Source organism: Scylla paramamosain, chromosome 2 (assembly GCF_035594125.1).
Source record: "Scylla paramamosain isolate STU-SP2022 chromosome 2, ASM3559412v1, whole genome shotgun sequence".
NCBI lineage: Eukaryota > Metazoa > Arthropoda > Malacostraca > Decapoda > Portunidae > Scylla > Scylla paramamosain.
This window is the reverse complement of record NC_087152.1, coordinates 3,820,743-3,835,103: the sequence shown is the minus strand read 5'-3', so window position 1 is coordinate 3,835,103 and position 14,361 is coordinate 3,820,743. Positions and strand designations below refer to the sequence as shown.

At 42.7% G+C, this 14,361-nt stretch overlaps 1 protein-coding gene across 4 annotated transcripts in view; it reads right to left on the bottom strand.

Annotated features, from left to right (window-relative positions):
- LOC135108555 (uncharacterized) overlaps window positions 1-14,361 on the bottom strand; it is a 21,258-nt gene extending 6,897 nt beyond the window's left edge. Inside the window, exon 1 of one of the 4 annotated variants that reach the window (XR_010272345.1) lies at window positions 14,159-14,361. Coding sequence is in view for 1 of the 4 variants with exons in the window: in XM_064019685.1 (XP_063875755.1) it covers window positions 4,646-4,698 (53 nt within the window). In the remaining 3 variants the exon portion in view is untranslated. Of the gene's footprint in view, window positions 1-4,645; window positions 4,873-10,586; window positions 10,853-14,158 lie in introns of those variants that run through there. The other 3 variants (XR_010272346.1, XR_010272344.1, XM_064019685.1) reach the window with 3 other exon arrangements.

Sequence of the window (14,361 nt, the reverse complement as noted above, 5' to 3'; positions counted from 1 at the left end):
CTCTCCAGAAGACAATGAATTCATCACGCGATGTAAATGAAGTTTTTGAAGTAAATTTATTACTTCAAAAACACCTTTAGTATATTATATATATACTACAAATCTCATGTTTTGATTATTAAGATCCTCGTTCATGCATTGACAACTTCATAAGACAAAGCGTTGATTCTTAAGAATGAGAGTAACATTCACGGTACGCCAATAAGCTGGAAGACTGCCTTTAATAAGTCTACTTTGAGTTCATTAAAAATCGCCAACGAGTAGCACTTCCCTTTAGTAATAAGGGTGAAACTCATTGGCTACAGACTGACAGTTTTGACCTTCGGACACTCACGAACTTTGAGTTTTTTTTGGTTTGTAGTCATTTTCCTCAGAATGGACGTGAAAATCTGAATGTACCTTTAGTGGGAAGAATGAATATACACAAGTCGAACATCCAATGAAAGCAGGAGGAAGCCAGTAGCAGAAGGTACTTCATTAATTAGCATTTCTTTTCTTCTACTTCCGCCCATTCTTTCCCGTCCCGTCCCTAATAACTGCGACCTGTCAGATTTTAAGGATGTTTCAGTCCATTAATTCCATGCTGCCCAGCTGGATGACAACTGCGGAGAGCAGAGACCGGACACAGGAGGGATGGGAGACGGGGTCCAGTGAGGCCCCAACTTCTTCATTCTCGTGGTCATCAGCCGCCACGCGTGTGTCTGTCTGTCCGGTGTACGACACGAGTCCATCCGGTTACAACCAGCCAGCAATCCATCCCCACGCCCGCCACACACGGCCCATATTCTCCATTACTCGGCTCAACGTGGCAGCACAACCTGCCAGGGACCCCAGAAGGCTGCCTCCATTACTCGTCCGTAACCTCCATCTAACAAACTGGTGTAAGAAAAAATGTTGGAGTTGATTCCAACGCCACGCCGAGGACGATAGCGAGGCATAGTGTTGGTGATGGTGACGGTGACGACAGTTCTTTCATTTAGAGAACATTTCCTACTCTGCCGAGTAACTTCCTGACCCCATGAAGCAGCGGCAGCAATGACGCTCCTGTTGGACGTCAGCCACACCAGTGGAGGCATTGGCTAATAAATAGAGGTGAAGTAACGCATAGGAAACTCAACGACCAAGACGCTGGACACTTGTGTTTCCAGTGACGAGAGGCCGTGGCTTCTGTCACATAATCAGCACCTTGGCGGTCCCAAGTGTCAAATACTCACAGTGACTCCATATACAGAGCGTCTCTTTCCCCAGGTACCTCGCACCTCCACCCATCACTCCTCAGAGCGTCCCCACCGGGGAGGGGTCGGAGGGGCGGCGAGTCTCAGCGTGGTGAGGAGCAACCGGACACGGTGGACGAGCAGCAAGGGAAAAACAGTAAAAAATAAAAGGCAACAATAGAAACAAGAACAATAATTGCGAGGCCTTTCTTCCCCCAGCCAGGGTGAGCGAGGGACGGCCCAGGGTCGGGGTGCAGTTTCGCTTCGCTGCCTCTCTCGACCATCTCGCCCCATCCCTTGTGTCCCTTTAGCCTGTACCTAAATGTCGGCCTCGGCTCGCCTCCCTTACCACCCTCACCCGCACAATTACTCTCTTGTTTATTGCCTTCTGAATTGAACTCTCGAGGGACAATTACCGGTGGGCCGCGGCAGCCTGAGGAACACTTTCCCTGGGCTACCCCGCTCCTCCAAGGACTGACTCGGTGCTCCACATGTCAGCAACACCGTCCAGTCTTATCTCTTGAGGTATCAGGCGCGCCTACTGCCACAACTACCCACCTCCACCACCACTTCCTCGACAGACGCCTCCTGTAGCACGCACCACCACAACAAAGAAATTGTTCTTGGTGTCCAGAGCTCACGTTGTACACTCACTACTGTCGCTATTCACGATTATAATAGATAATGAGGTGAAACTGAGTGTCAACTGAACACTTGTCCAAATACTCTACAAATGCATTACATATTATTAGTCTTCCTGAATACTTTCATGTAAAATGAACTTTGTGGGGTCAGTTATTAAAAGAAGCTATCAATATTTTCTGTGCATTTACATTCCTGAGTTTACGATAATAAGGGAAAGCAATGACATCATTATCATCTAGAGAATCAAAATTACATACACAACTCCCACTGCCTCAATTAAATACATGCCTTCAGACTTCTTGATTCCTACTGATCAGTTCTGCGAATGCTGCTCCCCTCGCTGATGACAGCACAACACACACGTACACTAATTCCTAGAATCTGAAACGACCACTGGGGTGCCTGGATAATTGGCAAGATGATGGCGGGACACTAGAGTGGCGGAACCGGACAATGGGTACTAGCGGGGAGATACCGGGGGAGGGGCAGGGGCACTTTCTAGTTACTAGGGGAGGCAGGCAAGACGACGAGTAATGGGAGAGCGCCACAAGACACTAGTTACTCGAGAGGACCGGACAATAACGAGTGTTGAGGGGAGGGAGAGAATACTGGTTTCTCAATTGAAGGCAACCATAGTGAGTACTGGGGAAGGGGATGATACCTGGTACTAGAGAAGGGGAGATGAAAACTGAATATTGAGGGAGGGAGGGGTAATACTGGTACTGCGGAAGGGGAATGAAGCACAGGAGGGAAAGGAGTTATAAGCAATTAGGATACTGGGTACTGGGTAGAATACGGAAAAGTTCGGGGAAAAAGAGACACTGGTAGGAAATTCTGGTTAATGTGGTGAACCAGACAAAATAGCAGACACCGGATGGGCGAGGAGCAGGCTGGAGTACTGGTTAGTGGTAGGGGAAGGACAATATTGTTTACTATGAAGAGAGAGGGAGACAAATGAACGCTAGAGAGGAGGAGGGGGAAGCTGAGCACTGGGATGCAGCGGCCAGAATTACATACATTTCGGGAGAGGATGTTATCGGAGTATTGCCAGGTGTGCCTCTCTCTCAGGCAAGACGAGTTGGGTCGGAGAGGCGAACAGTGGTGTGGCTAGATGCTCAAAACGTGAAGCGAAACAGACTTTGAAATTATTAAACTTATTAGATGATTCTGAAGGGCCATATTAGTAATGGGAACACCTTACGTTATTATAATCCTTACCTTATTATAATGCAAGCTATGTACAGTCCCCTCCTCTTCCATGTTCATCACTCAGCGTTGCCAATGTGTGAACCGCCTGCTTCGAATCGTATCTGAAACAATCCTGCCAATCCCTCCATCACCCTCCCACTCATTCGAACTGACTGAGATGTGTCTGGTCGAATTAGGCAGGGAGGTTCACAGCAGGCGATTCGCAAATTTGCAACGCTAAGTGATGAACGTGGAAGTGAAAGGGACTGTAGTGCATTAATACGGCGCCCGCTCAAGGTCCTCAGCCTCCCCTAGAACTGAAATACTTATGTCGAGAACGCTCCTGCACGGGGAGAGGGGAGCCGATGATTGGAGTGAATGATAGATTGATTTATTGAATGCGCCGCGACGACATTGGGGTCACACGGCGTCGATTACTGTAGGGGAAAACCTCCAGTACCTTGCTACTCCATGCGGTTGGTTAGTCCCGCTATATTTTCATGGGCCAGTGATGTTCTCAGCCGCCCACACCACTCTTATAAAAGGCGTGCACAATCGATCGACTATCATCGCTATGTCTTGGCTGTACATTGGAACGCTTTGTATGGTGTCTGTACTTACAAGGCCAAAAGACAGATTCAGTTGTCAAAAATATTCACAGTGCATCATTGTTGCTGACATGTTAACCTTATTTCAATGGAGGATAAATAAAACCGCCTTTATTAGATTATTTTCTCGCTCGTTTCATCTACTCAAACTGAAAAAAAGCATTTGGGGAACTCTAAAGAACTAAGAGTCCAATATTAATTTTTTTTTTAAATGTAGGTAAACCTATTTTAACCTATTTATGCATAAAAAAGGACGCTACAACCTATTCAATGAAGTCCAGAAGGTTATAAAGCGAGGTTGCTCAAAGTAGTCACATCTACGTTATATGTTAGGTGATGTTACCAGCAGCCTCCTAACAGTGAGGCTTGGAAACCTTCACTACTCGTACGTGGACTTTTTGTAAAGTTTAAAACTAATTTCAAGTAATATCAAGGCACATTAGACATGATCGGGGAGGAATAGAACGACTCTTTCGTTTCCAAGCTAATGCAGGAATTCGACATACAAGTGTGACCTGCAAATACTAAATTCTAACCTGTGGTAAGACGTCAACAAGCTCAGATAACCGGCCTGATGTCTGCATATCAGACAATCATCGTGAACCAGACCGCTGCCTGGTGATGAGGACACGTGAGAAACAATGGTTGTGCTTCCAATCTATCCAATAATATACCTCATCCGCACCTCATATCCTTCCCCTCTCCCCAACAAGCCCCTAGGGATTATTAACCAAACCTCACGTAATCCTCCCTAAAGGATTATTACCCGGCGTAATAACTTCCTAGCTGGGGGCGGGGCAAGACCCCCACCCCCACGAGGGGCTTATTACCATGGCGTCACCCAACAACCCCCTGCAGCCATACAAACATTCTCTCCTAGAATTACCTACAACTCTGGGAAGCCCATCCTACATGCTGCTACTCATGCAAGTTTTGTCACAGTACGTAAAATAAAAAAAATAGAAAAGAGCAAACAGTCCTGACGCTCACCTGCGCCACATCTGCTTGCAGTTGTTAACTTCTCCAGGCAGTGCAGGGGACATTGAACTAAAATTTAATTCTTCTATTGAACACCGCACACTTAAAGCAATGAGATTCGTCTCACTGCGGGAGTTTCGTCACAAAATTCAGCACAAATTCCTCTCCTGCGTCACACACCCGCCGCAGCTGGGAGTCGGCCTCTTCTCACATTCGCGACACGAGAGCCCTCTGCTGCCTGACTTCTCAACCCACCTGTTCCATGAATGAGCGATTATTTGACGTAAAAATCAATAAATAAAACTGGTATATTTGTAAATGAAATAATAATAATGATAACTTAAAATAAGTTTCCTCATACGTAAAAGTATACACATGTGAATTACAACACAAAGGAAAAAACTGGAACTCTTGACGTTATAGTTTACGAGGCAGCGATGCTTTGAACACAAGTCTCGGGTTTTCACATTACGGCAAAGCCTTGTCTTTATAATATTGAGTCCGTTGCTAATACTCGTATGTATCTACGTGTCGAGGTAAATATCACGCTTATTACACAGCAACCACTTATCGTGTACCAGTCCAAGAGCAAAAAGCTTTCATGGAGTGGTGTGGCATTGCTCGTGGTGTTCAGTAGCGTCCTAAACACTGCATCTGATTGACTCACCTGACGCGAAAACCACTTAAAAAAAATAACTGTACATCAGTACACACACACACACACACACACACACATATTAATAAATAGAAAAAAAATATATAACTACACTTTACAATCGTGGCGGGCGCGAACACAAACTCCCTCTCGATGAACGACTTGTCAGCTGAAGCGACCACTGCTTGTATGACGTGTGCATGAGTGTCTTGGTATGCCAAGCCCTCACTGTAGTAGTCAGTAGACGTGAGGCCCACGCTCCTACGAGGGCTATCTCAAACAGCAGCAGCAACAACAACGAACACCAGTACGCTGTGACAGTCAGTGTTGGTCAGTATTGAACCCTAATAATATGTCAGTCCTATGAACGGATAACACCTAACAAATCACAATAAATCCATCAACCACTGTGAAGGCTAAGACGTTATTGCGTGGTGCCATTGTTTAGGTCAGAAATACCTTCACTTGTGGGTGTTTCCATTTATTTGTCCACGTATCTATTACCCGCGCCAAGTGAGAACTCATGCCTATCAAAGGGTTCCCAGGCGGCCTGTAGGGGTCTACACACCTGCCGTCACGCCCTCACGAGGAAAGGTAAAGGTGCCTCGCGCGCGTCGCCGGAACCAAGGAAGTTGACCGGAACTCATTCCCTCCCCCTCCTCACCTTCCCTTCACCCTCCTCTCCCCCTTCTCCTCCTCCGTCCCCTCCAGAAACGTGCGTCTATGAATAACGTTTCTTTTGTTTTTCCTTCTTTTTTTTTCGTACGTGAATTGTTTTTTCTTTTATATAAACCTTACTTGTGTCATTTTCTGTATTTTGGGCAATTTTGCGTCATTACACGCGTGTACAGCACTGGTACTTACATAATTTAGGTCTACCGTTCCTTCCTTCCCTACACCAGTGAATACGAGAGGGAGGAGGAGGATGGGAAGGAGGAACCAAGTCAACAAATGATACTAAGTTTAACGGTATATAGAAGTGTGTGTGAACGTCACGTGTGGTATTACCGGACAGACGAATAACTATTGAGAAAAGTTAAAGGAAAGTTTCGTGCGTGGTTTTAGCCTCCAGTTATTATTTCAAGATACAGGTTTATGCTATTCATGAGAACACTTGCTGGAAACACACACACACACACACACACACACACACACACACACACACACACTAAAAAAGGGAAGGAGAAAAAAAAAAAAACGAGAAGGAAGAATAAAGAGAGAAGATAAAAAAAAGAAAAGGTAAAGTTAACGAAAGACAAAGAAAAACCACAACCATCTCTAAACATTTACCGCCAGCAAATCTACACACGACACACGACATCGTATATAAACAATGACCGGCAGAGAGAGAGAGAGAGAGAGAGAGAGAGAGAGAGAGAGAGAGAGAGAGAGAGAGAGAGAGAGAGAGAGAGAGAGAGAGAGAGAGAGAGAGAGACTGACTCCCTCCTTCAATCATCACTAGACTAACACACACACATACCAAAAAAAAAAAAAAAAAAAAAAAAAAAAAAAAAAAAAAAAAAAAAAACCCTCTGAAACGACACAACAACCAGTACTCGTGATTCTAAACCCTTCCGACAGCGTGTATAACTATCACTGCCTCTATCTCTCCCTTTTCTCCCTTCATCTCTTATCCCTGTTTAGTATCATTACAACTCTCCCTCCCCTTCCCTTCTATGAGTTCTATGAGTACCTTCTCCCCCTCATATCTCGGCTTTTCTCTTATCCCTCTCCTCCTTCCCCTCCTTTCCTCTTCACCCTGGCGAGGAGAAGCGAGCGGCAGCAACCTGAGGCCTTCTTTTCTACGTCACCTCGCCCTGTCTCCCTCTCTCCCCCTTCCACAGGCCCCGACCCCGATCCCGCAGCTCTCTCTCCGCTTCACGGGTCGTGCCTCAATCGCCCGCCCGCCCGCCCGTCCGCCTCCCTTTCACGCTTCAAGGCCACGCGAACTCCATCTAGCCTGGGCCCATCCAGTGAATCAGTGTGTGTGTGTGTGTGTGTGTGTGTGTGTGTATGATAACTTTTCTAAGCTCACCATCAGTATAAAAAAAAAAAGAATCATAAACCAGAAGTAAGCGACTCAACTTGTGAAGAAGAAGAAGAAGAAAAAGAAGGATAATAATAATAATAATAATAATAATAATAATAATAATAATAATAATAATAATAATAATAATAAGCAGTATAAGAAGAAGAGGAAGAAAAGAAGAAAAGAAGAGAAGAAGCACGAACAAGATGAAAAAGAAGCAGAACAACAACAAGAACAAGAAAAGAGGAAAAAGGACAAGAAGAACAAGAAAAGCCATGTTTTTATGGATTTATCAATAGACTCAGACTTATTTTATCACCCTCACAAGAATCAAACTTTTGGTCAGACTGTTAAGTAAGCCTTCTCCCCCCACTTACAGATCTGCAAGGAGTCATCATCCCCTACAAGTTTCTGAACAGGTGCTTCGATTTTCTATTTGACTTTTTTTTTTTTTTTCACGAAACGGTCTGTTAAATAATATGGGCCAGGGACTTTTCGTTCCAGATCCACAAACGCACACCGCACCGCCATCGCTTTCTTCAACGCCTCGTACTGTTCCTTTCCTGGTCTTCAAATCGTAATAAGTACAGTCGCGGTCATAAGTTGCGTCCTGCTTCGTCGCCATGATGAATCGTAGTCAGCACAGGTTTGAAGGTTTGAACAGCGGCGCGTCGTGAGGAGAGGAGCTGGCTACGACGCATCATGGCGACGAAGCAGACTGTACATCTCTTCCTCTATCTTCCTTAACTCAACCGCACTCTGCACTCTTGTCTCCGTCTTCACAAAACGGTAGTGAACCAATACCTCCCTCTTTGAACGAATTACGTGAAGAGGGGAGCATAAGGTGGTCTCTGAAGATTACAAAAGGTAAGCAGAATAGGGTCTTTTAAACTACCACTTTTTTGTATAGCTCCTCACCGCAGGCCTTTTTTTTTTTTCTCTCTCTCTCTCTCTCTCTCTCTCTCTCTCTCTCTCTCTCTCTCTCTCTCTCTCTCTCTCTCTCTCTCTCTCTCGCTATTTTTTTAACCCTCGGCCTGCCTTGCCTGCCCCCATTTTCTCCCGTGAGGAGCCGGGTACACTCCGTTAGGATAATACGAGTAAGCACGGTTAATGCAGTCACTCACTCAGTCCCTGCTTGCGCCGACAGATGTTACGTTTACAAAGCCGTCAATTTTTTTTTTTTTTTCTTATTTATGCTTCCCAACTCCACCCGTTTCTCCCTTTTCGGCACATGATGTGTGAAGTAACTGAAGCATACTAGTGGGAATGGATCATAAGGATGAACCAAAGGCGATATTCGAGTAAGACCCTTGAAGTTAGTAATCTGAATGGGACAAACAAAAAACTCCAGCTTTCTCCACGTAATTTTGGATATTCTTTTTGACAGTTTTCGTTTGGGACTGGCACATTAAGTGTGATTTTCTTTTTTCTTTTCTCTTTTTTTTTCCTTCTAATATAATTAAAGCTTAATAGTAAAAAAAAAAAAAAAAAAAAAACAATAATGGAAAAACAATTAGTTCTCACGTACAAAGGCAAATAACAGACTTAAACTTAATCATCTGGCAGTTAGTGCAGAATCAATAAGAAGATTTAAAAGGTTAGATAAATTTATAGATAGAGATGACTGGTAAACTTGGATAGATACACGTAAATATATAGGCGGCTCCCTACTTGATGAAAGCAGCCATTTTCATCTTATTTTTAGCTACAGTGACATATCAACTCGAAGAATTTTAATACGTAAATATCACGGGCCAGAAGTTGTGACGTGTAAATCAAGCCACACCTTGTTTCTCAACCCTACTCCACGTCTGCCCCCCCATCTCCACTCCCTCCTTGTTTCTTGTTCTCATATCTCCGCCCTATCACCTCATTCTAACCACCACCACCCTCTCTCTCTCTCTCTCTCTCTCTCTCTCTCTCTCTCTCTCTCAGGACAGTATATACAGTGTTAAACACGCGCGCGCGCGCGCGCACACACACACACACACACACACACACACACACACACACACACACACACACACAAGTGCGTTTATTTTTTTCCCAAACTCCTGTAACTGCAGCCGGTCTTATCATCGAAACATTCTCAGTAGACATAAGTGTGATCATTCATATTTTTGGGGGTTATTTGTCTGTTTTCGTGGTTAATTCTGGCTGTCCTTCACGTCTCAGTCTGAAAACGCACGGAGATTTAACTAGATATTGATATTCAGGCAGGGAGGGAGCCAGGAAAAATGTCCGTCTCGGCTCTTATTTGTATGTACGGCACTTCATTTTGAAACTCGCGAGAAGATTCCCAGACTGGACTGCACTATATATATTCTGACCTGCCATATACTTCAACTAGCACACTGAACATGGGACGGAGAGAGACTGGAATGGAGGGACGTTCCAGGTCTCGGTAACCATGATGACGTCACTGATGACGTCACACCTTAATTTACGTCCGTTAATCCATTTTGAAATCGACCCCCTCGAAAAAACGGAGCTAGACTGGAATGCCTTATATATTCTGACTTGTTAAAATACTTTAATAAATATCTGGAATATAAAAACATTTCCAGCCTCAATAATAATAAAGAAAAAATAAAGAAAACGATCTGTAAATTTTACGAACGGGGCCACAAAAACCTTATAATATCGAGATGAAAAACACAGCCAGACTAGATTATATTACATATTCTGAATGCAAAAAATCTATACTTTCCAGATAAAATAAAGAAGACGCAAATTTTCTCTGTCGTATAAAGAAAATAATTTTTCAAATCTAGCAACGGTCTTACATTAAATTTCGAAAATGCGAAATAGTTGGACTAGATTTTAATTGAATATTATTACTTGGAATACGTTTCTTATATTTTTTAAATCTTAAATCAAATATTAAAACAGTCCTAGGAGTGCTGATCAAAAAAATGAGAATTTATAAAATGACGAAACTGTTATTTTAACGAGAAACAAAAATACAACTAGACAAGATTATATTACATATTATAACTTGTTTTACTTTTCTATCAATAAAATAAATATTAAAACAATGCAAACTCCACTAATAAAAGAGAAAAAATCGTGATATAGAGCCGAAGTAGTTTTTTTCCACCAATCCCTCCGTACCTCCTATTCCTCTTCCGTCCCCCCTCACACTCCCCTCCTCCCCCCTTCCACTTCTCACCTCCTCCACCAACTCCTACACAGCGAGCCTTTAAATCACCGGAAAACACCTGCAAAACCCTCAAAATTACGCTAAATATGTTACGGGAAATTGTTACCTGACGCGGCAGGACGGGAAGGGGGGTCGTAGGGGCTTGGTAGGGCTTGGCGGAGCTGGGTCAGGTCGGAGGGGCTTGGTAGGGATTGGCGGGGCTGGACAGATCGGAGCTCCAAGGATACCGTGGTGTGGTGTGGTGTTGTATGGTGTGTAGCGGTGGTGGTGGTGGTGGTGTAGTGGTGTCTGGTGATGGTGGTGATGGTGGTGTAGTGGTGTCTGGCGGTGGTGTGGTGTGGTGTGGTAAGGTATGATATGGTATAGTATGGTGTGGTGTGGTGTGTTAACACTACACTACCACATAGCTTAACTGCCCTGTGTGTGTGTGTGTGTGTGTGTTGTGTGTTTGGCGCCGATCAGAGACAACTCATAAAGCTATATAATTGGGGTTTAACCGTTAAACTGCCACTTGATGTGTGTGTGTGTGTGTGTGTGTGTGTGTGTGTGTGTGTACAAATCAGAACTTCATCAACGTATTTGTTCGTATATCTCTTTGTTTGCTTGTGATCCTGTGTGTTGTGTGTGTGTGTGTGTGTGGTGTGTGTGTGGTGTGTGTGGTGTGTGTGTGTGTGTGAAGATAAATAATTAGTCCCTGCTTGAGGAAAGAAATGGCTTTTATCATTCTACGCTGCTGACTTGTAACACACACACACACACACACACACACACACTCTCTCTCTCTCTCTCTCTCTCTCTCTCTCTCTCTCTCTCTCTCTCTCTCTCTCTCTCTCTCGTTTCTTTTTTGTTGCCTCACTTCAGTGTCCCTCTTAAATAAAAAACACACAAATATGATATAGTATATATATATATATATGTATATATATATATATATATATATATATATATATATATATATATATATATATATATATATATTTTTTTTTTTTTTTTCTTTTTAAGTATTCTGCAGTTAATAACAAATATCATAACTAAAAATAAATTTTTGTACCAGGAGACCTCAGGAGCATCAGGTTGACGACTCCTGACCTACAAAGTTGCCACATGTGGGAGCGTCAGGGCGCGGTGCTGCAGCTCGGCGTCCCATTAGCGTGAACACACCACTGAATATTCCCAGACTAAGGAAAGTACACGTGAATATTTACGGTGAGCGTCACGATATTCACGGAGAGAAAAAGAACCGCAATAAAAAAATAAATAAATAAATTATATATATATATATATATATATATATATATATATATATATATATATATATATATATATATATATATATATATATATATATATATATATATATATATATATATATATATATATATATATATATATATATATATATATATATATAAATAAATAGAAAATAAAATAAAATAAAAACATACACGGGAGCCAATAATGAACGCCAGGCAGGATGAACCAACTATCTTTTTATCTTTCTTCTGGAAATAGATTTGAAACGTACGTACAAAATAATCACAACAGCGCGCAAAACATTAATGATGTGCTGTGTTATAACATACCTTGAAATATATGGTTCTCAAGACACAAGCCAACAATGAACTGTGGCATAATTATAAAACATGGATAATCTTAACACTTTTCCTGCGATTTGGTAAGGTCTTCCCTGATAACTAACCATTATGTGATCCTCTTGTTCCACAGCCACCTCTAAGCATCACACTGATAAAAAAAAAAATGCTAAATCTATTATGTTCATTCCCCCCTTTTTTTTTTTTCGTTCTTGTCGATACTTATTAAGACTGCGTTGCTTCTAGTGTTGTGTGTGTTACCTATCGCAGTGAAAGAGTTGAACTTCGAAACAATGCAAAACGAAACATGACATAACGCTGAGCAACAGGTATAAAAGTGATGAAGAAACGCATGAATCACCAACAGGAACCACACTCCACACAAGCAGGGAGGAGGCGTCAGCTAACAGGACGCTGCTCACTCGGTTTCATTTATGGCAGTTGATTCAAGACGAAAGCCGCAATACCGCCTCCGCCACAAAAAGCAGTCCGGTGCCCCGCGGAGGGTGTGCTGGAGATCTGGCTCGCGCTCCTTCATCACAAGTATTGCTGTACATCCACCACTTCACCTGGCAGGGCATCGCTCAGCACAGGCTCTCCGTTTTAACACTGCCTGCCAAGACTTTCGCTCATCGTGTCTAGTTATCAAGGTTTTGTGGAAATGTACGTGATTGTATTTCTTAGTTTATTTGTCTATTTCTTTATTTTCATATATGCACAGTTTCCCTTTCTATCTTCTTTTGTGTTTATATATATTCGTAGTGTCATTTCTAGTTATGCGATGTGTTTGTGCTTCCTTTTTTCCTTTTTTTCAATGTGGATAAATTCGCACTTTCGTTTCCTCCCCCTTTCTTTTATGTGAATATTCCGTCACTTTTTTTTTTTTTTCTTATATTTATGTGGATATGTTCCTTCTTCCTTTCCTCCCTTTTGTGGTTTATCATAAGTCTCTCTCTCTCTCTCTCTCTCTCTCTCTCTCTCTCTCTCTCTCTCTCTCTCTCTCTCTCTCTCTCTCTCTCTCTCCAGTATTAGGATGTATTCTTACGTCCACTTTTTGTGTGTGTGAATATACTGTTCTTTTTTAAGTCTCTGCGAGGAAAGTTTTACCCAAATACAAGTAACACTCGTTAATAGAATGAGAGCGTTGAAGCAGAAGAAGAAGAAGAAGAAGAAGAAGAAGAAGAAGAAGAAGAAGAACAACAACAAAAAAAGAAGAAGAAGAAGAAGAAGAAGAAGAAAAATAAACCTAAGTCAAGGCGGATAGACAATTTCCACGTCATTTGAATTCCTAAGAAAGAGAGAGAGAGAGAGAGAGAGAGAGAGAGAGAGAGAGAGAGAGAGAGAGAGAGAGAGAGAGAGAGAGAGAGAGAGAGAGAGAGGAACGGTAAAGAAAATAAAACGCTCATTCTTTTCTTTACCAGCGACATTTCAAGACTACGAATGCTTAAAAATAAATCAATAAATCAATAAATAAACAGGTAGATAAATATATATAAACAAACAAAAAACCGACACCTGGATGCAATCGTTACCTGTCATTCTGTTAACTATTGGTACTTCATAAATCTATCTAACGTGTGACTCAAATTTAGGTCTGAATCTGTAAGTAACTGAACATAATCATATAACCCAAAACAATTAACATAAGTAAGAGCATCACGTAAGGGAAGCTGCAAGAAGACAGGAAGCCTACATGTGGCAGTCTCTTTATAATGATTACGTGTGTCATTTTGTTCACCTGTTATTCCTAGCCATAAATGTGTCAGAGAGAGAGAGAGAGAGAGAGAGAGAGAGAGAGAGAGAGAGAGAGAGAGAGAGAGAGAGAGAGAGAGAGAGAGAGAGGACTTGGTATTAAGACTAACATATAATTCAATTTGTAGTTAAGAAGTAAATAACCCTAAATAGCAAATAATCTAATACATTCGTGATACAGAAATGGCCATAACACAACGTTGAAATATCAGTTCAAATCTCAAAGTTAGTGAAGTAATCCTGAGACACCACTTCACGCCAAACTACAGCAAATAAGACTAACATTCACTTGCTCGTTTACCTGCTTGACATGGTCCCTCAATTTACCGCTTACCTGCTTGACGTGTTCTCTCAGTTTGCCGAGGAACGACACACATCAGAGTTGTTGCCCCAATCACGCCTCATCCATGCAGCGCCTCACGGAATCCACCATGAAGCAACCCAGCAACCTTCCGCTGCTGCACTCCTCGCCCACCCCGCTGCGTCTCCTCATCCCGGCCACTCTGATGGCCTCTGGCGCTGGGCTTCGCAACGCAC